Source organism: Budorcas taxicolor, chromosome 2 (genome assembly GCF_023091745.1).
Source record: "Budorcas taxicolor isolate Tak-1 chromosome 2, Takin1.1, whole genome shotgun sequence".
Lineage (NCBI taxonomy): Eukaryota > Metazoa > Chordata > Mammalia > Artiodactyla > Bovidae > Budorcas > Budorcas taxicolor.
In genome coordinates this window covers 100,805,292-100,832,058 of record NC_068911.1, presented here as the reverse complement: position 1 = coordinate 100,832,058, position 26,767 = coordinate 100,805,292, and the positions used below count along the sequence as shown (strand labels likewise).

General features: G+C 35.1%; 1 protein-coding gene across 1 annotated transcript in view; it reads right to left on the bottom strand.

The window, feature by feature from the left end:
- The window catches only part of LRP1B (LDL receptor related protein 1B), a 1,834,206-nt gene that overhangs the window by 321,939 nt on the left and 1,485,500 nt on the right, over positions 1-26,767 (bottom strand). The window contains exons 46-52 of the mRNA XM_052653145.1: positions 25,706-25,834; positions 23,210-23,329; positions 15,440-15,553; positions 15,047-15,196; positions 12,258-12,380; positions 8,956-9,075; positions 3,819-3,947 (exon numbers count right to left, since the gene is read on the bottom strand). Of these exons, the coding sequence (XP_052509105.1) occupies positions 3,819-3,947; positions 8,956-9,075; positions 12,258-12,380; positions 15,047-15,196; positions 15,440-15,553; positions 23,210-23,329; positions 25,706-25,834 (885 nt within the window). The remainder of the gene's footprint in view (positions 1-3,818; positions 3,948-8,955; positions 9,076-12,257; positions 12,381-15,046; positions 15,197-15,439; positions 15,554-23,209; positions 23,330-25,705; positions 25,835-26,767) is intronic.

The window sequence follows — 26,767 nt, the reverse complement described above, 5'->3', positions numbered from 1 at the left end:
TATTCCATAGGTGCTCTTACAATTCTTATCTGCACAATTATTTTTGGCAGATCTTCAAAGGCACTTCACTAAAATACTATGGAAATTCAATATTGTAAATAAAAACACCTACCAAAATAATCGAAGTATATAATGGGCACTTGAAAAAATGTAGAGGTCTTCCAATCTATCTCCTTCATGTCTTAACAGGCACTTTCCTCTACCTTCGACACTCCTCTTTCTTCTCTATCTCCTTCACAATTCAGATAATGTTATTGCTTTTCTTTGAAATCCTTCTACAAGACTACTAGGCTTTTTTCTACAATGTTTATCTGTGATGATCTAGTATCTTTTGTATGTATCATTTTGACACTTAAGGTATTATAATTATTCTTTTTTATGCTATCAACTCCTGATCCCAAATCTGCCCCAGACTACATGAAAAAAGGAAACTGCTCTGCTTTCAAAACTCAGTAATGACTGAAAAGAGATATTAGCAGGCAAAACAAAAAGAACTATTTGAATTTAATCATGTATAACATTCTCAACAAATGTATTTTCAAAAATGGTACAGAAGCCACATAGAAGCAGAGTTAAAACTGCTCATTATAATCAAAGTAAAACTCATTTACTAACCACTATTGTAACTTTGAACTGTGTGACAGCTTATATAACTCAAGTGAATTATGCCTGTTCTAATATATGAATTATTCTTTAAAATGCTAAGCAACAGAGACTTATTTAGCATTAATGCTTTCAGGTCATTTGAGTACAGTTTGTTATATTTTAACATAATTTAGTTAATAACACCCATGTGGTCCAAAAGTGTTAATATGCCTCCCAGAGTATTAACTTGCTACAATAGCAACAGTATACAGGGACTATATGGATCCCTGAATTGATACATAATCCTTTATTATGTAGCCCTCAGTGGCCCCACTGACCTTTACAGACACGTATCAATTTGAAGATCAAAGTGATTTACTCTACAATAGTATGAGTTCTGTGCACACAAGCCTGCCTCAAAGTCTTCCTTTTTTTTTTTCAGCTTTAACTATACCCCATATGCACACACCCATGTATACATACTATTACATTACAGCTTCAAATACAGTTTTAAAGACCTGAAGGTCTTACATTTAGATCTTTAATCCATTTTGAGTTTATTTTTGTGTGTGGTGTTAGAAAGTGATCTAGTTTCATTCTTTTACAAGTGGTTGACCAGTTTTCCCAGCACCACTTGTTAAAGAGATTGTCTTTACTCCATTGTATATTCTTGCCTCCTTTGTCAAAGATAAGGTGTCCATATGTGTGTGGATTTATCTCTGGGCTTTCTATTTTGTTCCATTGATCTATATGTCTGTCTTTGTGCCAGTACCATACTGTTTTGATGACTGTGGCTTTGTAGTAGAGCCTGAAGTCAGGCAAGTTGATTCCTCCAGTTCCATTCTTCTTTCTCAAGATTGCTTTGGCAATTCGAGGTTTTTTGTATTTCCATACAAATCTTGAAATTATTTGTTCTAGTTCTGTGAAAAATATGGCTGGTAGCTTGATAGGGATTGCATTGAATTTGTAAATTGCTTTGGGTAGTATACTCATTTTCACTATATTGATTCTTCCGATCCATGAACATGGTATATTTCTCCATCTATTAGTGTCCTCTTTGATTTCTTTCATCAGTGTTTTATAGTTTTCTGTATATAGGTCTTTAGTTTCTTTGGGTAGATATATTCCTAAGTATTTTATTCTTTTCGTTGCAATGGTGAATGGAACTAAACTCAAAATGGATTAAAGATCTAAATGTAAGACCAGAAACTATAAAACTCCTAGAGGAGAACATAGGCAAAACACTCTCAGACATAAATCACAGCAGGATCCTCTATGATCCACCCCCCAGAATTCTGGAAATAAAAGCAAAAATAAACAAATGGGATCTAATTAAAATTAAAAGCTTCTGCACAACAAAGGAAAATATCAGCAAGGTGAAAAGACAGCCTTCTGAATGGGAGAAAATAATAGCAAATGAAGCAACTGACAAACAACTAATCTCAAAAATATACAAGCAACTTATGCAGCTCAATTCCAGAAAAATAAATGACCCAATCAAAAAATGGGCCAAAGAACTAAATAGACACATCTCCAAAGAAGACATACGGATGGCTAACAAACACATGAAAAGATGCTCAACATCACTCATTATCAGAGAAATGCAAATCAAAACCACAATGAGGTACCACTTCACACCAGTCAGAATGGCTGCGATCCAAAAATCTGCAAGCAATAAATGCTGGAGAGGGTGTGGAGAAAAGGGAACCCTCCTACACTGTTGGTGGGAATGCAAACTAGTACAGCCACTATGGAGAACAGTGTGGAGATTCCTTAAAAAATTGCAAATAGAACTCCCTTATGACCCAGCAATCCCACTGCTGGGCATACACACCGAGGAAACCAGAATTGAAAGAGACACATGTACCCCAATGTTCATCGCAGCACTGTTTATAATAGCCAGGACATGGAAACAACCTAGATGTCCATCATCAGATGAATGGATAAGAAAGCTGTGGTACATATACACAATGGAGTATTACTCAGCCGTTAAAAAGAATTCATTTGAATCAGTTCTGATGAGATGGACGAAACTGGAGCCGATTATACAGAGTGAAGTAAGCCAGAAAGAAAAACACCAATACAGTATACTAACACATATATACGGAATTTAGAAAGATGGCAATGACGACCCTGGATGCAAGACAGGAAAAAGACGCAGCTGTCTATAACGGACTTTTGGACTCAGAGGGAGAGGGAGAGGGTGGGATGATATGGGAGAATGGCATTCTATCATGTATACTATCATGTAAGAATTGAATCGCTAGTCTATGTCTGACGCAGGATACAGCATGCTTGGGGCTGGTGCATGGGGATGACCCACAGAGATGTTATGGGGAGGGAGGTGGGAGGGGGGTTCATGTTTGGGAACACATGTAAGAATTAAAGATTTTAAAATTAAAAAAAAATAATAATAAAAAAAAAAAAAAAAAAAAAAAAAAAAAAAAAAGACCTGAAGGTAGGTCATCTGAGAAATGACTAGCAGACTTCATTTTAATAAGCAGAGTTCATAGCACTCTTCCTAATACATTGCTCAGCTCAACATATCCCCTATGTGACCTTGGGATCTGCATTCAAACATCCAGGCCCTTCATTCTCTTGATCACGCAAGGGATTTATCTAAATTTTTACTATTGAGTAATTCCCTGAATTTTTCCTGAAGTGACCTAGAGTCAGAAACTTAGTAAATTGTCTGGCCTCCAAAGCTGTTCCTCTGATCCCCTAGTTTCATTCAGCTATATCCATACTATTTTTACCTGACCTAAGGGTTAATATCCTATCTGTAGGACTAATAGGTGTTTACTGACCTTCTGGTCAGTAGTTATTTAGGATCACAGCAGCCATTTACAGAGTATCTGTAATGGGCAATCTAAAAGGCTTCAAGGGGAGTACAGGGTCGGGGAAGATACTAAAAAGAAAGTAACAACCCCACCACACAAATATACATAGGGTGGTTACAGTATTGTAGAAATGAAGTAAAAATTTTTCACTCGTGAAAATGATTTTAAAATGTGTAACCCCACCGTGCATGTTGGAAACACTCTGAACAGTGGTGTGAGGGGTTGCTGAACTACTATGATTGACAGCATCCCACCCAATTAAATCTGATACTACCTATGAGTCCGGGGGTTGGGGAAGTAAGAGAAAGGGTGATACGGTGAGTACTGCAGAAGTAAGTATCTGAGGATGCTGCAACAGCATTCTTTCATAGACACCCCCATGCATGTCCATACCACAGCCCGCTGTGGAGAGCTCATCACTTCCATCTGGACAGTCCCTTTCACCATCACACAGCCAGTGTCGGGGCACACAGGCACGGGAGCCCTGGCAGCTGAACATGTCAGCTGCACAGGTGATGGTACCTGAAAATCACCAAAAAAAAAAAAAAAAAAAAATGCCATTGAGATTATACTCAGCAGGTCCACTGAAAAAGACGTATCATTTATATTTCCAATAGATGAGAAGAGAAGCAGAAGAATGTCACTGACATGGAAGAAACTGTAGATAATACGTGGAATCACCACATATTATCCTTCCCCTATGGATACTTTCCACTCAGAATGCATTCCTTCCAAATGGCAGTGGTGGTTTAGTTGCTAAGTTGTGTCCAACTCATTGCTACACCATGGACTGTAGCTCACCAGCCTCCTCTGTCCATGGAATTCTCCCAGCAAGAATACTGGAATGGGATGCCATTTCCTCTTCCAGGGGATCTTCTGACCCAGGAATCAAACTTGCTTCTCCTGGGTCTTCTGCACTGGTAGGTGGATTCTTTACCACTATGTTACCTGAGAAGACCATTCCTTCTCAATAGCAAGAATTTTATTTCTTAAAGGTATATGGCAGAAAAATAAAATAAAAGCTATATGGCAGAAAATAATAATAGTATTTTCTCCACGTAAAATGTAAAAAGCCTAAAAATGTCATAGAATTGTGAATAAATTGAGATAAATTTCAAAAGGACTGAGCCTATAAGGATAATAATAATAACAGCATTTTTTACCACTCAATATATGCTAAGCACTTAGCGTATTAACTTATTTAGTCCTCACAATCACCTACAATGGTAGAACTATTATTTTCACTTCACATAAAAGGAAACTGAGGCTCTGAGAAGCTGAAATCTTGCAGGAAGTCTCAAGTTGCATAAAGAGTCCTGTGGTGAGCTGGGAGTCCAAAACCTTTTTCGTTCTTAAGCACCTTCTTTTAACCACTAAGGTAATTATTGTTACTCCCCACCTTGTGTTGTTGAAAAGGATGACTGTCCACATGTACTCTTTGTTTTACATACTTAATAAACAGAATCTATCTTTTCTTCACTCTGTTGATTCAACATCCTTTTCATTGCATGATGTTTTCAAATGCATTTTTTTTTTTGAAATCAGTTTCCAAACAAAAAAATGCTATTTACTGTACATTCAAAGGGCCTCAGGGGTTGCTCTTTGCTTTTCTTTCTATGGGCATAGAATAATTAAATAAAATTAGGAAATGATTCATTCTCCTGATAGTTACCTAACCCCAAGTACAGTTGTACATATTGAATGGTTTATTTGTTATATATATACAATATATATTGAGTGAATCAATAACATGTCTCCCAAATCTAACTTCTCTTTATTTTCACTTTCATGTGATCAAATAGAAAAGGTTCAAAAAAATAAGTTGTAAGAATTATTTAAAAAACTATTAGTATCTCCAGGAAGAAAATATGACTGCCTAGATTGGCGAAAGACAGTTGTTTCTAAACATTTAAAGCTACTTCACTTGGATTATCAATTAGCATCTTATTTCTCAGAGTTGTTATGAGAAGAAACTGCTTTCAATGCAATGTTTTCAATATGGGAGGACAGCAGGGTGACAAATTGAAACCCCCTGCTAATCTTTTTCAGCATAAACATGCCCATTCCTGACATACACTTAAATTAGGAAGACAGGATGGCAAGTGAATGTTGAAAAGTCCCCCAGGTAATTCAGATTTGCTTATCTGATTGAGGATCAGTGCAAACAAAGTGAGATTTAGTATGATATATATTACTGAAAGAAATTATAAAGAAAATCTATTAAAAAATGTAGCTTTAATTTAAAAATGAATTTACCTGCTACTTATTATATCTTTAATGCTTTCTATAATAAAAATTATTTCCTTACAAAGTTATTTTTACATTATTCCTCCTTGTTATCTATTTTTTAAGCTACTCATAAATACAGTGTCACTTTCAGTATTATATTCTCAATTGGTGTTTTAATTTCCATAATACTTTTATTATTTAGCTAGAGATGTAAAAAAAAATCATTCTTTCTGCTGAGGAAGTTTTGATACATTTAAAACTCCTTGTCTGCTTTCTTATTATCACTTCAATTTATTTTCAAGGTACGTATAATAAATATAGCATTAAGTGTTGAGAACTTTAATTCTGTATGACCTTGAAGATTAGTGTGTGAGTTTCACTCTAAATTGAGGGGTATGACTAGATAATTACTAAGATACCTAAAACTATAAAATGGCATAAGGCTATTTGCAGTTAATTTTCTAGCTCCCTTGAAAGTGGTTCAACAGATTCTGTGTTAAGAGCATTCCAAAATATCATGGTCAATTAGAAAGAAAATGAGCCAAAGAAAAAACTCATGGCTTCCTTCCATAGTTACATTTTCATCTGGAGACACATTGCCATTCACAGGGAAATGAATCCCAAGGGGGTAGGAAGACAGTAGAAGGAATTCTACCAGATCCATTTTGTGTACCTGTGCTGTGCGATGCTAAGATGCTTCAGTCGTGTTTGACCCTTTTGTGACCCATAGGTTCCTGTAGCCCGTCAAGTTCCTCTGATCATGGGATTGTCTAGGCAAGAATACTGGAGTGGGTTGCCATTTCCTTCTCCAGGGGATCTTCCTGACCCAGGGATTAAACTTGCATCTCTGATGTCTCCTGTACTGGCAGGTGGATTCTCTACAGCTAGTGCCACCTGGGAAGCCCCTATGTACCTTCTCAGATATAATATTTGATTGGCTTTATATCTGTTTTAGTATGTATTTTAGAAACTAGCCAATTTTGTATGTATTTTAGAAATATGAATTCTGGTCCTAGTTCTGCAATCACTGATTCACTGAGCGACCTTAGCAAACTTATTAACCTCGGTGAGTTTTTCTTTCTTCATGTATTATATGACAGAGGTGAACTAGACTATGATTTTCAAACGGAATCCTCAAATCCCAAGTCAGAACCACTATATGCTTATGAAGAAAGAAATGTCTACATTAGGATATTTTGAAGTGAGGATTAAAAATCTATTTAACAAACCTCTGAATAGGTGTTTTTGTACACTAAAGGTTGAAAACCACTCAGATAAATTATTTATAAAGTTCCTTTCTAAATCTAAAATATTAAGTTTATTCATTGATGCTTGGTTTAAAGCAGTAATTTTTATGCAACAACAGCTTGGTAGTATATACACTACAGCTTGTATATATATTTAATAGCCTGGATGTTTTGATGACAGGTAAGCATGTCCATTACCATTAAACCCTTAAAAAAAGACAAAAACAAAAAAAAATTATCAGGACATCGATAAACACTGACACAAAACACTATTCTGAAAAATAAGAGAGGGAGCAGAAATGAAAGAGAATGGGAATAAATTCAGAACAAAAGAAATGGTAGTAAATTTATTTAGATATTAACCACTGGCCATGTCAGATGATCATTATAATTGCATAAGGTAAATGTCTTGTAACCATTTAATAAGAAAGAAATTGGAGGAATAAGGAATAAAATGGACCAGCCCATGATTATACTGCTGGAAAATGCAGATGCAGGAGAATTCAACTCTGTGTCACTTTAGAATCTTTACCAGTTCTATTATGCTGTGTCCACTTAGAAAGCATAACAATATCAAGGGAGCCATTTAATGTAGAATTATACAAAGGGTCAAAAGCAAGATAATTTTAGAGACTAAAAATACACTCAATGTATTATAAGTTGGTAGTTAAAATTAAACAAAGAACTCTATTCAATACTCTGCAATGTCCTGTATGGGAAAGACTCTTAAAAAAAAAAAAAAAGAGTGGATATAAGCATATGTATAACCGATTTCCTTTGGTATAAACCTGAAACTAACACAACGTTTTAAATCAACTATAGTCCAATAAATTTTTTAAATAGAAATATTTAATAGCAAAGAGAAACAAAGCAGATAAAATAGATTGGCCAGTCATCAGATTGACTACTGATTTCTTTTTCCTTTTAGAGGTCTTTGATAGTAATCTTTCTACATTTATCTTTATCTGTTGCATAACTAAATAGTTTTAGTTTTGTAAATAAAAAGTAGATTTTAGGTGGGTTAACACAGGAAAATAAATTGTCTACTTTCCAAGGATATCTCCAATTTTATGTTACATACAGAGAACTTGATTTTAGTGTGAACATTATTAATACTATATTCATGTTTCCATGATGGTGACCTAAATAGAGGCCACAAATCCTGAAAATTTTAAAAACGTGTTAAGTACACTTTACTTCATAATTAAGCCTTATTCTGACTCAGGTCCTTATCACTGTAAAATGAGGGTGATAATAGTTATGAAATAGGATATAATAAGCAAAGACTATAAAGCTATAGGTACAAACACACATGTGGAAACAGATCAGAAAGACAGAAAAACAGACATATGAATAATTTAGTAGAAGGCCTGGTCAATTATAATAAATTTATAAAGGTTAGGTTGCCTCCTTTTTCTACTTCTTAAGAAATTCATTTATTCATTTGTTTTAAGTTATTTGTTAAGTATCTGTGATTAATCAAAAGAAATTACACTGACTTTGTAGAAAATACAGTTGGTGGATGGTAAACAGACATTTGACAGTATAACTTTAATCATATAAAGCTGAATTTTAAAGTACATTTTAAAATCACATACAATAACCTATTTCCTTACTTTCCATTTAGAAGAATTCAGCAATAGTGATTACTATAATACACATATACACACCCTGTGTGGCTTATGACAATATAAGCAGGTATAATAAACTTGGAGGGGAACTTAGTAATACTTGTCAAAAACAATGAAAAAGTTTTCAGTCATTTCATTCGAGTAATCCCAATCATTGTGATTTATTTGGAAGAAGTCACTGAAGACTAGAAATACAATCATGTGTCAGTATTTAGGAAGAAATACTAAAACTATAATAGTAATAAAATATAGATGAATAAGTTGTTATAAAAATAATGAAAGTTACATTGGAATGTATATACATATAAACTTCATATTAAGTTTAACAGAGTAGAAAACAAAGTTCTCTGCATATTCTAAAATGACAGAGCATATGTATTATACTCCTAAAAATTGGATAAGGCCACAAAGGAAACAACTCACCACAAATGCTATCACTTTCATCTAATCCATCTTCACAATCATCCTCTCCATCACAAATCCAGTGTTTAGATATGCATTTTTCTGTGGAACATGCAAATTGGTTCCAAGAACAAGAGGAATCTAAAAAATACACAAGAAGGTTTGTTTCAGGTGCAAAAGAAAAAATGAATCATTAGAGACCATCTTAGGAAAGATCTGATAGTGAGGAAAGTCTTTTTTAGACTTCACTAAAACTATTGCACAACTGCACTCATCTCACATGCTAGTAAAGTAATGATCAAAATTCTCCAAGCCAGGCTTCAGCAATAAGTGAACCATGAACTTCCTGATGTTCAAACTGGTTTTAGAAAAGGCAGAGGAACCAGAGATTAAATTGCCAACATCCGAGATGAGAATACCAGAAAACCTGACCTGCCTCTTGAGAAATCTGTATGCAGGTCAGGAAGCAATAGTTAGAACTGGACATGGAACAACAGACTGGTTCCAAATAGGAAAAGGAGTACGTCAAGGCTATATATTGTCACCCTGCTTATTTAACTTCTATGCAGAGTACATCATGAGAAACACTGGCCTGGAAGAAACACAAGCTGGAATCAAGATCGCCGGGAGAAATATCAATCACCTCAGATATGCAGATGACACCACCCTTAAGGCAGAAAGTGAAGAGGAACTAAAAAGCCTCTTGATGAAAGTGAAAGAGGAGAGTGAAAAAGTTGGCTTAAAGCTCAACATTCAGAAAATGAAGATTGTGGCATCTGGTCCCATCACTTCACGGGAAATAGATGGGGAAACACTGAAAACAGTGTCAGACTTTATTTTTGGGAGCTCCAAAATCACTGCAGATGGTGACTGCAGCCATGAAATTAAAAGACACTTACTCCTTGGAAGAAAAGTTATGACCAACCTAGATAGCATATTCAAAAGCAGAGATATTACTTTGCCGACTAAGGTCTGTCTAGTCAAGGCTATGGTTTTTCCAGTAGTCATGTATGGATGTGAGAGTTGGACTGTGAAGAAGGATGAGCGCAGAATTGATGCATTTGAACCGTGGTGTTGGAGAAGACTCTTGAGAGTCCCTTGGACTGCAAGGAGATCCAACCAGTCCATTGTGAAGGAGATCAGCCCTGGGATTTCTTTGGAAGGAATGATGGTAAAGCTGAAACTCCAGCACTTTGGCCACCTCATGCGAAGAGTTGACTCATTGGAAAAGACCTTGATGCTGGGAGGGATTGGGGGCAGGAGGAGAAGAGGACGACCGAGGATGAGGTGGCTGGATGGTATCACCGACTCGATGGACGTGAGTTTGAGTGAACTCCAGGAGTTGGTGATGGACAGGGAGGCCTGGCGTGTTGCGATTCATGGGGTCACAAAGAGTCAGACATGACTGAGTGACTGAACTGAACTGAAAACCAGTCATCCCAAATAACAGAAGCCACTTTCCTCTTTTCTATGCTGCTGCTGCTGCTAACTCGCTTCAGTTGAGTCCGAATCTGTGCGACACCAGAGACGGATCATCCACGCAAGAACACCGGAGTGGTTGGCATTTCCCTCTCCAATGCATGAAAGTGGAAAGTGAAAGTGAAGTCGCTCAGTCATGTCCGACTATTAGCAACCCCATGGACTGCTGCCTACCAGGCTCCTCAGTCCATGGGATTTTCCAGGCAAGAGTACTGGAGTGGGTTGCCATTGCCTTCTCCATGACAGTACTATAACATTTTGACAATGGTTTGCATATTCCCTCTGAGTTATCCAGGTCATACAACATTGTTTCTTCAACATAATCTCATAGGGTATGACTCCAAGTTAGTCAATATGCTAGTCACTCTTCCTAAATGTATGCCTGTCTTTTTCTAACATGTAGGGTACCAAAAAAAAAAAAAAAAAAAAGTTCAGGTGTGGTATTCTTCTAACTTTTAGTCTGTTATTAAACAGTTGAAGAAAAAATAAAATTACATCCTAGGCAATGTCACAAATATGGTGATCTCACCACCATACACATTTATTTTTAAAGGTGACGTGACTCAGGGAGTTTTAGCTCGGATAAGCTGTCAGCTTTCTATCTATACATACTTAACATACTATACATACTTAACACTTTGATGTTTTTGTTTCTCACCCTTGGGAACACTTATTTCTGACTAACAACATCCAGATTCATTGGCATGGTGGCTGCTATTTTATTACAAAAGTATGCATTTATGATAGTATACTTCATTTATTTACAAAGTTTGTGACTGCTCTCCCTTTATCCTCAGTTCATTTATCACTAGCAAACACCCAAAAATAAAATTCTACTGAATTAGTACATTAAAATATAAATGACTATAAAATAAAATTTGATTTTTATCTTATAAACTTATTTAAAACTTTGCATTTTTATTTAAAATATTTACATACATGGCCTGTGAAAAGAGGGACATTTAGAAAAGCTGAAACCAGAAAAATGTTAAAGAAAATACAAATGTATAATGGCATCTGTTCCAGAAATCACAAATCTATATAAACTATTTTTAAAGTTCTCCATTAATCTTGTTCAAAATCTGGCTCTGATATAAAGTTATATAGCATATTAATCAAACAAAATGCACCTTCATATTTCATGATGATATTTACTTTTATGGGAATTTGACTTTTCTTAGACAATCATTTTTAATCCTTTTTTCCCACTCTGTCTGTTCACCCTGGTATATGTTATTTGAGCTAAGTGAAAATAGAGAATTATATGCTTTTTAAAAAATTGTCCTGGGTATCATAAAACTCATAAATTAACACAAAATTTTAAATATTTTCTTACTTTGCCAAATGAAATTAAATGTACACAAACAGAAATTAGGAGGTGGATGGGGAGAGATTTTTTGAAGAAATGCAAGTTTTAGCATACTATTTCAACCTAACATGTAATGAATAGAAACATTTAGGATAATAATAGTCAATAACAGGTAGGAAGAATATAATGGGTTGTGTAAATTAAATCCTTATTTTTCACAGCAGAAGGTAAATATATTAGTATCTCAAGTAAATAAGTCAGGAAATGAAGATATAAATATATCATTTAGACTGATGGAGGTATCCACTAGCAAAAACAGAAGAGGTTAAAAGAAAAGGTTTGACGGGAGATTATTATTCTCCATTATAAGTTTTTCTGTTCTGTTTTAATTTTTACCATTTGTATTATTTCATAAAAATAAAACTTGATGCTAAAATTGATTAGCAATATTTTGTGCAAAATTCCTATGTAAGGTAACATCAGTATATAAATTATAATACAATTTATAAAAGTAAAGGAAGATATAATGTCTCACCACAGTGGAATTCATCAAGTCCATCCTCACAATCTTTCTGACCATCACATACCCAGGTATTCAAAATGCATCTTCCACTAGGACAACCAAAATAATTTTCTTCACATTTGTGTTTGTTTTGAACTGTGATAAAATATAGAATGCAGTGTCAAATAAACTACTGTCAAATAAATAAATGTCAAGTAAATAAATCTTAGACTTCTGCAATGCAGATAGATATTAAGATAGTAATATTCCTTGAACTGGAAGAGATAAATAATAGGAAAACGTAAATAAAAAAAGAGCTGAGATGTTCTTTTAAAGAATGTCCAGGTCATGAACACCAATGAGAAATTAAGAATATGGAACAGAGGAAATCAGGGAGACATGATAACCAAATCCCATCTAGGACTGGATCCTGGATCAGAAGAAGGATATTAATGGAGCAAATGTTTAAATACAAATAATGTAGAGTTAACAAAAGTAAAATAAAACAACTGAGATGACTATAAAACAAGTGTGGAAAATATTCTTAATTCCATACTCAGAAAAAATAAATTCCAAAATTATTAGTAGTTTTCTTCTGAGCAAGTGTAAACTTCATGTTCCACGCTTGAAGAGCACATATGCTTTGACAAGGTTTATTTAAGCGTACTCTATTGTAGCTTCTCCCTGGAGGTCTAGTGGTTAGGGTTTGGTGCTTTCACCATCAGGGCCCTGGATTGATCCTGCTCAGGGAAGTCTTCCCTCTGCCTGTGCCCCTGCCACCTACCAACCTCCCAGGACCGACCATATCACCTTTGGGGGCTTCCCCGATGGTTCAATAGTAAAGAATCTGCTTGCAATGCAGGAGATCTGGGTTCAATCCCTGGGTTGAAAAGTTACCCTGGAAAGGGGAATGGCAACCCACTCTAGTATTCTTTCCTGGAGAATTCCATGGACAGAGGAGTCTGGTGGGCTACAGTCCTTGGGACTGCAAAGAGTTAGACACGACCGAGAGACTAACACTTTCACTTTCTATTTTAAGGAAGAAAAACAAGTTGCAACAGAATCTCTGAAATTGTTCTACCTTAAAAATTATCATGAGAATAAAAAGTATTTGTATATAAAATTATTTTGTATATTGTATATTTTTCAGACTATGGGGTATTGTATTATTATAAGCTCCAAGAGCACATACAAAATACTAGATTTTTCTCTTTACTGGTCTCCTTGCAACCTTCAGGTTTACATAGTTTTAGAGTGACTGACTCAGAGCCAATCAGGCAGTAAATATTAGAGAAGACTTGTTAATCACACCACAGTAATGCATGACTATTTTAAGATACAAAAATTACCTCCATTTTATTTTTTTAACACCAACTTTGTAGATCTAATTAGAGATGAAAAATCACTTTTGAGGGAGTCCCCTGATGGCTCAGATTAGATAAAGAATCTGCCGGCAATGTGGGAGATCCAAGTTCGATCCCTGGGTTGGCAAGATCCCCTGGAGAAGGGAAGGCTACCCACTGCAGTATTCTTGCCTGGAGAATCCCATGAACAGAGGAGCCTGGTGGGCTACAGTCTACGGGGCTGCAAACAGTCGGGCACGAGAGAGCAACTAACACACACACACATACATAATGAAGAATAAAATTTTATTTAAAATAATTTGTAGAGGATTTGCAGCGAGCTGCAGTTCAGTGCCTCCCGTGAAGTTCTCCAGTTCCTCTTAGGACATAGCAAGTCTTCAGACCCAGAAGGATCATAGCATGTTACACACTGATGACCACGGGAGGGGAAAGGGATCTGTCAGTGCCCAATTAATTGATAGATTATGTACTATTAAGAATATCAGTTCTTTATAGTAGACTGTGTGTGTGCACTTGTGGAATACAAATATGTTTGTGGGATACCTATGAATATCATACCTTAAGATATTTCAAAAAATATTACACATCGACAAAATGTGGAAAAAGTGAGTGTAGCAGCAGGGTTGCTGCTGCTGCTGCTAAGTCGCTTCAGTCGTGTCCGACTCTGTGCGACCCCATAGACGGCAGCCCGTCAGGCTCCCCCGTCCCTGGGATTCTCCAGGCAAGAACACTGGAGTGGGTTGCCATTTCCACAGGGTTAGGAGAAGGAAATAGCAATATGAGAAGACACGGAGTAGAATCCTACAAGCATATCTACTTTCAGTTAGTAATTTACCATCTGTCTTTCTAATATTATTATACATTTTTAAAATTTGTTTCTTCAAATAGAATGAAACAAGTTCATGAGCTTCTCATGGAAGGCAATTTCCTAAGAATGCATATGACACTGTTGTATAGGTAAAGATGGCTAATAGATACAAATATACCAGTCTGACTTTTATGCAGTAATGATAACTGTTACCCGTATTACTATGCTGAAAGATTATCTAAGCTGCACCAAACAGCCTAGTATGACAATACAAGCGTAATACAAGTAAAGCAGGTAGTGAGAAACAGTCTCCCTCTTTTAGTCTATTGATAGTTTTCTCTCAGTATATACTGCTTCTATGAGAGCTTTATAAATCACACATTTTAAAATGTTATCACCAACGTTAAAAGGATTAACAAAGAAATGAACTTGAAAAAGGAAACTGATCCAAATATAGAGCAGATTTCTTGAGTATCATTCCATAAGTCATAAAAAATATAAAGTGGTATGTTTAGAACTGGATGGTCATTTTTAATTTAGTCTACAACATTTGTTTTAATCTTAGCCACTGAATATCAGGAATGAAAATTAAGAAGTTTGTGCTATACAACATAAATCTTCAAGGCAAAGACTGTTCTTTCTAGAATTACCTGGGCATTTTAATTCATCTGAGTAGTCTCCACAGTCATTAGACCCATCACATATCCAGGCTGGCAGAACACACAGTGAGGTAGAATTGCATCTTATGAACCCTGTGGTTTTCACTCCAAGTTTGTAGAAATATGTACAGTCTGTATTATCTATAAGGAGGTAAACAGAAAAATGAGAAACTCCTCATCTGCAAAGATTATGAGCCTTTTATGTAGGTCACAGAAACAAGAAATGCTAACCTCATTTGAAGAAGTAAATATGCAATTATCCTACACCACAGGGGTTAATTGCATATCAATTCTGGACAAGGTTCAGTGAGGAGTTGGACACTGTTCAGTGAAATGTCAAAGGTGCACAGACATGCACAAACAAAAGGTAATGGAATATCTTACTGCAGTTCTTTTCATCTGAAGCATCTGCACAGTCTATGTTCTGGTTGCATCGTGCTGATCTCGGAATGCACGTCCCATCTGTACAGCGGAACTCAACAGAAGCACAGGTTGAAACTAGAAAAATAGGTAAATAAATACATGGATAGGTAAACTAGATAATGACTTCTTGCTTTTAACATTTTGAGTGCTTTAATTCTTATATTTTGTTTGGTTTTGCTTTTTAAACTCTGGGCAGTTGAACTTGACCTATGATTCCCAATTCTAAGCTTGGGTTAGATGCCTCAGATATTTTCTTCTGTCACACAGTTCCTCCCTGCGTTGTGATACTTATGATACTGCATTGCAATTGTCTGCTTGGATATCTGTCCCCCCATTGTATTGTAAGCTCCATGAAAGCAGAGGCCTGTGCCTTATTTTACCTGATCATTCCTTTTCAAAACTAAGCTAAACAAACAAACAAACAAACAATAAATGCTGTTGAAATGCTCTTTCTTTTCAGCTTCAAAAGTACAAGGTTATGACTCTAAGCAAAAGCCTGAGTGTGTACAGAGAAACCCTAACTTGTTTGCTAAGAAGCGGAATGTTCCCTACTATGATAAAAAGAGATGGACAGAGAGAGACTGAGGAGGAAATCACTGAGTGTTTTCTTTATTACTCAAAGATGAAATAGTTTAGCACTGCTAGAAAGTCATCATACTACGTTATCTTCTTTTATAAGCCATATCATTAACATTTGGTATAGGAAATATGGATGCCTCATGCCAAGAAACATATAAATGTGGTATGACTTGTTTCTGTTATTGGAAAGTAAGGCTTTCCAATTCCCTGCTATGCTTAGATGAAAATCAGTTTTGATATGCTATCATCATTATATATTCTTTGTACAGAATTGCTTATTCTTAGTCATATATTCCTTTCTACTTTGCTTACACATTCATTACCATATAATGTTTTCCCGCAATATGTTGTGAACAGGTGCATGGCTTGCTTTGTGTGTTAGATTAACTTAGGTGAGAATTTTATTCCAAATTCAAATTTCCACAGGTTGATTATGTTAATGAACAACCTGAAAGGCTCTTTGATTATGCCATTTTTTCTAGTGTTGATACTCTAAAGAGCCTATTTAATTATAAATATAAATTATATCAATTGTAAATGGTTAAAATGCTATCTTAAAATATGCAAATTTTACTCAAGGGTATGTATGTCATTTGTATTTCAAAATGCACTGCTCTTATATTTAATTGTATCTTGCAATTGTATCCTTATTTACGTTTAAAATGATGATTAGAATAAATGTTTTATTTACAATTTGCAATTATAATTGCTTCACTGTTTTCTTCATTAAAAATAACATCTTATTATGTGAAAAGATAATGCCATTATAAGTAGAGATAAACACACTGTTTTAAAGAGGAAAAATAGATATTTTTATTTTATGCTAAATAAAACATATTCTTTTCTGTTGCTTTTCAGTACAATATTTTGCCATGGAAATAGTAAATGGAATACATAATTTAGAAGATAATCATGATAAGTATATACATTTTGCTTCTGACTTTGCTGTCTTTCAGCAGTCTCCTAACTAAGAGGCTGTGTTTCAAAAAAATTCCTTATAAACACTATATTTCAGAATGTATTTCTCTGTGAAACAATATTCTGGATAGTGGTAATATTCCTAATCAAGTGTACAAAGATTTATTGCACAATGCACTTTAAATTTTATCTATACTTGCAGTTAGAGTTTGGGATGCTAGGAATCCTAATGCTGATGTACTGGGACAATCACAGTCCATTCCACCATATCCATCTCCCTCCAAACTTCCACAGATAATCTTCTGTGTACATTTCATGGAGTCCACCTGAGTGGATATTGGTGGCAGATAGAGAGAAGAGGGCAAATCATGACTCCATGATTTCAGACAATTAGGACTGGAGTTTCAGGGATTTCACAGTAATGGAGTTTCAAAAGTAGTGTTGAGCACTCTCAGGTGGAAGTGAGTGTAAAGAATGGCTAATGAAAAGAGTGGAAACGTGGAGCAATTAGAACATGGGTCTTGGATAGAATTCTGGGAAGAGGAAAACATAAACAGAGGGACTCTGATCTAACTAGATAAAAAGAAATCATAACTTAAAGTTGAGAAGAGTGGTTAGACAATGATATTTAAGAGAAAGGTAGGGGGAAAATGAGATGTGGGTGGGGGGGGAGTCAGGAGAACTGGAGAGAGGATGAAATACCTTTTCTCCCACTTTTGCAATGAAAAATAGAGCTAATGAATCTTGGTGGGGAGGGCTAGGAGAGCATATTAGAGTGTGTGAGATGTGCAAATTGGAACCAGTTGTGTCTTCACTCCTAATCCTATCTCCATCAATTCCATGACTTGATTTAGAGTTTGGGAACAGCTAAAAGATTATGTAGGGTGACAAGCGGTATTGGAATTGGGAATATTAAGTAGTTACACCATTCCATAAACAGCAGGAGCAAGGTGGTTGTGGGGATTAACATCTCCAGCACTTGTAGACAAGAAAGGAGAGTCGTGAAACAGGAGAAATCCATGGTACCAGAGAAAACATCACTTAATTAGTAAGCAAAATCTTCTTGTGCCAAAGCCTCTTCCTTTCTATTCCCTCTGCCACACTCCCTTCTATGTTGTTTTGGTCAGTCATGTACTGAGATTCGTCTCTCCCTAGGGTGAGTTTGAGGGGAAAAGATAATAGGATCTTTAATTTGTCAAGTGGATATGAAACGTTTCTGACAACTTTTTTCCAGCTAAAAGCCCTGGAGAAAAAGAGAAGAGAAAATAATGTAGTCCAAATAAAGATAAACTGAATGAGAAATACTATCATTTTCCCTCCAGATAGTGCCAAAAAAAAAATAATAATAATAAAGCCTACAAATTGTGAGTGACACCAGGAATAGCAATGAGACACCCCAAAGGAAGATCTGATGGATATTGTGGATCAAAAGTAGTAGCAAGAGAGAAAGTAAAAGAATATACTTTCTTTCCTTCATATACTTTCTTAATTCTCCTATTTAATCCACTTCCTTCTCTCCATGTTAGTTAAAATATTTAATTTGATAGCAAAGATATAGAATTGATCAGTCTTTTCCTGGTTCTTAGGATGATTCTTATAACTAACCTAACTCACTGTTTTTCCAACTCCCTTACCCAGCCTGTAGCAAAGGGGAAGCTGACAAGGAAAAAATATATTAAATGTACTGTCACATCTCTTCTGTTACTTTCAAACCACATCTTTTATTTCATATACTGCTTAGGCTCCAAGGGTATGTGAGCCCTGAAAGAATGATTTCTCCTCCAGGTAGGCTTATCCTTTTCCTTTAGCTTGTTGTTTGTGGAATCTTCAAAGTTTTCCTATGAATTTGAGGAAAACAAAACAAAACACAACACCAGCTTCCTCTCCTCTAGGTTGCCTTAGAAGTGCTTATTTCTCCAGTCCATGTAAAGGTATTCAGGTGGCCCAAGGAAGTTCTTTTCAGAGAGAGTATATTCATCTCAACGGGGAGCGAAGGAGGGATATGATGCAATCTCCACAAATCTATTCACTCAAATAGAAGAGGAATGAAGAATAACAAACTTTCTGAACAACTCCTCAGATCCCCACCAGACAGCTTGATGTCTAAAGCTCTCAGTTATGAAAGGAGTATTACAAAGAGGCAGTAATAAAAGATTGATGAGGATTTGGGTTTTCACTTTGCTTCTGAAGACAAGAGATAAAAAATAATTCCTTACAATATTTCCATAAATAGATTCTTTGACTATATGCCATTAAAAAAAGTTAATTGCCATTAACATCTAAATTAAACAAATAGTACTTCAGATGATTCCACCATAGCTTTTCTCCAAAGCCTATTAAAATCTTTCTGTATTTATTGATATTTTACTGTACCACTTAAATTTTGTTATTTTTTGCTTTATTTACATTAAGCAATAACATATGATTTGTGTGTGCACGTGTATATATATGCAACAAAGCACTTTGTCCCCAAGTGGCAATGATTATAGAAAAAGAGAGTGACTAGAGAAATAATTCTTTTTTCATTCTTCCTAAGCCTATTTATGTTCCTTTTCCTTCATGACCTTTTACATGCTATAAGTGTCCATGTGTTTGATGGACATACATCTGAATTAACGCTTTATAAGAAACTGGCTTATGGAAAAAGTACACAAGTTAGTATTTCCCCTGTGGCATGAAAAAATACCATGTGAACAATCTTAATATGAGAGGAAAATCAAATCTAAACGATGAAAATGTAATAAGTAAGCTTTCATCTAAAAAGCTACCCATTTGTTTATCCTACAGAAGCTAGACCATTTACTTAAATTTGTTAACTTATAGTATGTAACACAGCATCTATTAGAGCATGTGTAGTTTCAAATGTACTACATTATATAGGAAGAAGTTCAAGGCATACAATTTTGTTGTTATTGCTTCACAAGATATCCAATTGTCATGATCACCACACTATTATTATCACAAAATAAAAAAGTTTTGACAAAAACTTGAATCTCAAACATGGTGGTTCTGTCTCCAAGTATATGGCTGAGATGGTTATAACACAGAAACTAAGAGTTTAGATTAAAAATGGGAAATACAATTTTGAATTATTTATGTTGTTATTCAGCTGATACTGATGTCATTAAGCAAAATGAAACCTATCTATACTTTTAGAAGACTTATGGTTTCAACCAGCCACATAAGAGTTTAATAAACACCTACCATGTACTGGGTATTATATTTCACAAACCCAAATGCACTAATTTGCTTACTGCTTTTTAAAAAAAACATTTTCCAAGAAAATCCACAGTAACATTAAATTTACATGGCTTCCTTTGCTATGGAAGTTTATATTAAAATCTACTTCCTGTATCTATTATTCAGTTCCTTCATATTCTAGATTTATCTTTTAATTTTTATCCCAGCTTACTGTTTTCATGATAGTCTTTCTACCTTGCATAATAACAAATAGAACATATCCATTTTGTTTCTTTCCACTCTCCTGTCCTTTCTTTCAAATGCTTATCTATTTCTCTCCACTAACTACCAATGTCTTACTACAATTTATCAATTTTAGTCTTTTATAGATAATACAAAACCACAGTTAACTTTCAAATGTACTTGGCTCTTCCTAAACTACAGTATCAACTTAGATGGTAAGCTTCTCAAGTGTTTGGCCAAGATCCTATTCTCTAAGACAACAGGGTAACTTCTCAATCCTTTATCAGCTACAAAATAATTTGTACACATTCTACCTTCTTCCTTAAATTTTTATAGTCTTCTCATTACATCTGTACTTCATACATCTTTTCGCTACCATCAATCTTTTTAAAAAATAGTCTGAATTCACTGTCTTTACTCTTTCACCATTCATATTTGTCTCAATCCAGTGCAATCTGGTATTTCTTTCCCATTCCACTGAACTAAGTCTTTAAGGTAACCAAGGAATTATTATCTATTTGACAAGTATAGTGGACTTTCCAGTCTATGCCTGCCCTCTTGCCTTCTCTGTAATGCTAATTTATCCTCCTTTCTTTAAAAAAATAATTTCCTATGAAGCTCATTTTATTACTGTTATGGTATACGTTTCATTTCTTTATTAGTGTCTTCAATTTTAATTTCAATAGGTCATTTTGATGCATTCTCCTAAAACAACTGCTATTTCATACCTCCTTTGAGTTCTCTCTCTTTAAGAAATCCAAGATCAATTCTTCTGATCTTAACCTACTATCTGAGCTCCATATCTCTGCTTATATATATAACCTTTGAAGAGTTCCATTTGAATGTCTATAGGTACCCCAACCTCAGAATGTGGACCATTCTTATTAACTTATCCCTGTTTCACACAACAAAGGGCACACAAAAATGAATTTAAAAATTAATGAAAAAAAAATTTTTTTTAAGCAGGCAACACACACACACACGTGCTAAGATGTTTCAGTCATGTCCAACTCTGCATGGACGGTAGCCCACCAGGTTCCTCTCTCCATGGGATTCTTCAGACAAAAATACTGGAATGGTCTGCCATGCCCTCTTCCAGGGGCTCTTCCCAACCCAGAGACTGAACTCGAGTTTCTTATGTCTCCTGCATTGGCATGGAGGTTCTTTACCATTAGCACCACCTGGGAATATCCCCTCCCCCCCCCCCAACACAGGCCTAGCCTCTATTCCCATGTTTCTTACCCCAAAATACCTGTTATGCTACCATTTAAAATTCTGTTATATCTGTCTTTCTCCTCTTTATTCCTAGCTTTCACTGCAGTAACAGCCTTCTATTTTGTCCTTCTGGTCTCAGTATTATAGTTTTAATTCTAAAAATCAGTTTTTTTCCTCTTTTTTTTTCCCTTTCTGGTGACTACACGATAAAGTTCATGTTCTGTAACATGACACCAGAAAACACCATCATATCCCAGTTCCTTCTAACTACTTCATTTTTGTTGACACTCCCCAATATGCAATCTGGCTCTAATCATCAAATTACTTTCAGTTTTCAATATTGGTCCCTCCACTTGGAATTCTCTTGTTTTGAAATCATTCCACTGTTTTTAGACTTTGACATTAGTCTATGAAGCCTTTCAGGTTACCTTCAAGTTAAAAAAAAATTCTTAATAGTGCAATCATAGCACCTCATATTCATCTTTACCTATTTAAATGACGATCTTTCACTTAGAGTTTGATCTAAATTGAGGGCACACATAGAACTTATAAATTTTATGTCTCTATTCTTAAAGAATTTCACCCAATAAAGTATTTTCAATAAATGGAAAGATTTTTAATGGGAAATTGGTTTGGAAAGATCTGTTGAGTCCAGATTTTAGGAGACTATAAATGTCAGACTAAAAACTTGTCACTTATTCTGCAAATATTGGGATTCTTTACCTGAGGAATACTTAAAAAAAAAAAAAAAAAACTAACTAAATCTTTACATAGCATTTACTATATGCCAAGTTCTGTTCTAATACTGATACACTTATTTAACTATTGTCTCTTTTCTTATAATCTGGAAAACTGAGGCACCAGTTGGTTAAGTACCTTATCCAAAGTTTCTCAGTTAGTATTAGGGCTGGGGTTCTATTCCAGGTAGCGTGGCTGCTGATGTGTTCCATGGTAAAATTTTAAATTTAACATGGGAAAATGTTAAATTGTGTTAGCATGACTAAACATTCAGATTTATTGGAAAGAGTAGCAGTCTTTCCAACTGATTTCCAAAAGGAGATCAATTAAAAGGCTGTTAAGCTTACTCTGTTAAGCTAGGCTCAAAGTAGACTGAAAGGGAATATATTTCAAAGAATTGGAAGATTTGTTGATGATAGGGCATGTGGCTAATAAAGCATGGTGGAAGGAGGAACAAAGAAAAATACCAAGATTTCCTTTCCAATAAGTAGGAAAATGAAGAAATCACATGTAGGAGATAGGATTAAGGAATGAAGGGGAACATTTTGGAGAAGTAAATTTAGTATTATACTTTCCAGTAGAAATGTCCCAAATAAGGAGTTTGAACTGAAAAGGTGAGAAAGAATCTTGAAGTGAGCAAAGAAAGAATTAGAAACCAGAAACAGAAAAATAGTCATCAATTTTCAGTTGACTCTAATTACTCTCTTCAACAGCATTGACCAAAGCATGGTCCATAGATGTTAGTCAGGGTTATATATCAAAAAGATAAAACTCCAAAACTCTCAGGACTACACTGTAGAAGAGTTTGGGGAATACTTAGCATGATAATATTCCTAGGCTGATGTGGCATGTGTTTACCTTTACAGTCTAATTCATCAGAGTTGTCTCCACAATCATTTTCACCATCACATAACTTGCTGTGAGGAACACAACGACGATTGTAGCAGGGCTTGAAACCTCTTCGACAACTTCTGTTTTCTTACATGGAAAAGTGAAAACACATACTTGGAGGGCTAACAGAAATATTTTTACAAAAAGAAGATCACAGGTAAGATCTCATTCACAATAACCAGATTGTGGATCTAAAGAACAGGTGCGGTGTGACATTCAAGTTCTGGATTAGAATATCTAAGAAAAAACTCTCTTTGACTATTTTAACTTTAATGATTCACACTTGGAGATCTTGTCAAATTATATCCATTTTATTGCTTTCGACATTTCTGTCAGGTAGGACAGAAATAAACTTATATCATATATTCATTTCTGAAGAAATGAATCTCTACCTCAAAAGTAATAAAGACACTTCAACACCTATCCCCTATCTCCTTTGCACCCCACAAGTATTTTAAATCAAGAAAAAGAAGTGTCAAACAAAACATTTATTCCAGAATCAGTGAATTCAAGGGTCACCTATTTATCCATAAATTTCTCTTAAAAATCATCTTAAAGGATTTACTAGAATTTTTGAAGCAGAAGAATAATTGCCTTCTGAAATCTGTTTACCTTAATCAGAATCTCCTGACATTTTCTGATTTGGGGCAGAAGGTACCACTCACAATAATAATAGCTGCCATTTGCTGAAAGCTTCTTTTGCGCCAGGCTCTATATTGAGCATATGTAAATATACTCATGTTTATTTAATGTTCCCAACCACCATTCCAGCTAGGTTTGCTTTGTAGTGTGCTGTGTTGTGCTTAGTTGCTCAGTCCTGTCTGACTCTTCGCGACCCCATGGACTGTAGCCCTCCACGCTCCTCTGTCCTTGGAGATTCTCCAGGTAAGAACACTGGAGTGGGTTGCCAAGCCTTCTGCCAGGGGATCTTCCTGACCCAGAGATCAAACCCAGGTCTCCCGCATTGCAGGCGGAATCTTTACCAGCTGAGCCAACAGGGAAGATTTGTAGTGAGAAACTAAAATATGGGAGAAGTAATGGCCTTTCCTCATTCTAGTCACAAACTAGTAGATTTGGGAACAAACATTTAAACTCAAATGTGATTCTAAAATCTGGAATCTATGCCTGAAATTGTCAAACTATAGTCCACAGGCCAAATGCAGCATGTGAACCTGATTTTATCTGGCTCTGGAACTAAGAATGATTTTTACATTTGTAAAAGATTGTTTAAAACACTAGAATATGTGACAAAAGCATATATGACCCACAAAACCACAAAATAGCATCATACCCTTTACAGAGAAAGCTTGTTAACCCCTTTTCAGTCAAATATTATCTGCCTTCTAAGAAGATAAAAATAATATGAAATATATTCTCAAGCCAATTCATAACAATGTGGATTTATAAGCTGATCATTATCACATTTTTATATGCTTTAATATTTTCATGATGTACAGGACATAGCTATTGATTTTGGTAAATACAACATTTAAGGTAAATTCCCTAAGATTTAGTTACATGTTGATTACAGACAAATTACATTTGATTATCATTTTAGCCAAGGATGTTTACTCTGCAATGTGAAAGAGTGAAAAATCTTCTTGTGAATTTTCCAAAATCCACTTTACTCTTGTAAAGAAATAAAACAAAAGAGAAATACAGAAGCCAAATACAACAATTCCAGATATAGATACCTAAATTTTGAAGAGCATATAATACCAATACTATACAGCATAAGAATAAATCAGACTACATTAGAAATATTCTAGATCAATTCTACATCAACTATTAATGATTGCATAGATGCATGCTTTCAGGAAAAATATTGTTGAAATGAAGGCAAGTAACAGTTGCTTACTATAGAGTCCAAAAGCCTGTTTATATTTCTATGGGAGAGGGAAAGGTTGACTATTATTTGGTGTCACCTACAGAGGCACAACTGGTGGAATTCCATACTTAATGGACACCAGGGCTAAAGCAATCAGCCTTTGTACCTAAGGACAATAGCCCTGGGATAATCCGAGAGTCAAAATTATTTAGAATGAATAAGACCCTGATACCAATACAACAATATACTATTGACTGATGGTGGACTTTTGCTGCAGGTTAAACCTGCAATATCCAGCCAATAACTAATACTTCTGACATCTTCAAATGTAAGCCTAAAACCTTTTGCTAATGATGAATAACTAGGGAGCTCAAAAACAGGCTCCTGTGTATTTAAATTTATACTTCAAGCATGGAAAATATTAGGAAATTCTTCAATTAATATCATGTGTATTGGGTAGGAAATAAGGTGACCAATTTGAATAAGAACAAGCCAAATCAATTGTTAATCTACATGTTAATGAGAGGCAGTAAGAAAATCATACATACAAACCAAATGGAGACAATCATACCAAAACTATAAAAATAATTGCAAACTTATCTCTGAAATGAGAAAATCACACACTGAAAACTTACCACAGTAGAGCAGTTTTTCATCTGATTTATCCTTACAATGAGGAATGCCATCACAGGTGAGCTGATAATCAATACATTCTCCATTTCCACACTCAAATTCTGAATAAATATTGCAGGAAGAATTTTTAGCTGAAAGGTAAAAAGGTCAATATTTCATGTAATAACATTTTTGATGTCATAGCAATTGTTTCCTTTAATCTTAAACATAAAAATAAACAAATTTGCTAATATAAAAATTAATAAAGGGCAATTTTTTATGGAATTCCTTTACAAAAAAAATTAAGAAGGATGCTTTTATTATGTTGTTTTCAAGCTCCCTTTGCAAATGTTCATAAGTTGCCTAACTTTATCTTTGTGTTTAAAGTATGTTTGTGGATTTTGTTAATTATTTGGTGACTGTACATGTGTGGAAAAAGGAGGGGCTTAAATCTGGGTGACCTTATTTATGCATCTTGCTCAGCACTTTATCCTAAAAATAAATGTTTAAAAAGAGCCAGTTAAATTAGCTCTGTACATACTGATAGTGCTTTTGTATTTTCTTATTGTAATCTCATATATTCTTCAATACACTGAAATTTTTTAGCATATAGAGTTCTCATCTTGGAGGCCTTGAATTGATTCATTTCACTGAAGTCTCCTCCAAATGTCCTTCCTCCCCAACTACCTGCTGAAAAAAATCTCTGTAACAATTTCTATCACTAAGAAGTACTAGAGTTGCTGAAATTATTCTCTATAGAATAGACAGAGCCTCTTGTGCTATTCACATTGTGAGAGGTGCCAGGGAGAAGACCCTCTCTTCCTGCCACAAGTGATCAGTACCTACTCCTTGAAATGCATGGGAGTCTGTAGCGGGTGCTGGTAGAGGACAAAGAAACTGAAAAGCACATGCAGCAGGTGATTATGGGCTCCAGTTAACCACTGCCGTGTTGTCCCACTTCTAAATGCCAGGATTCTTATAAGAAATTTAAAGTCTGAGTTTTTTTGTGATTTGAGCAACTTGTCAGTACAAAACAGCCATGAGTACAAAGAAGCTTTTCTATAGCTAGATTTCATCCCTGGAAT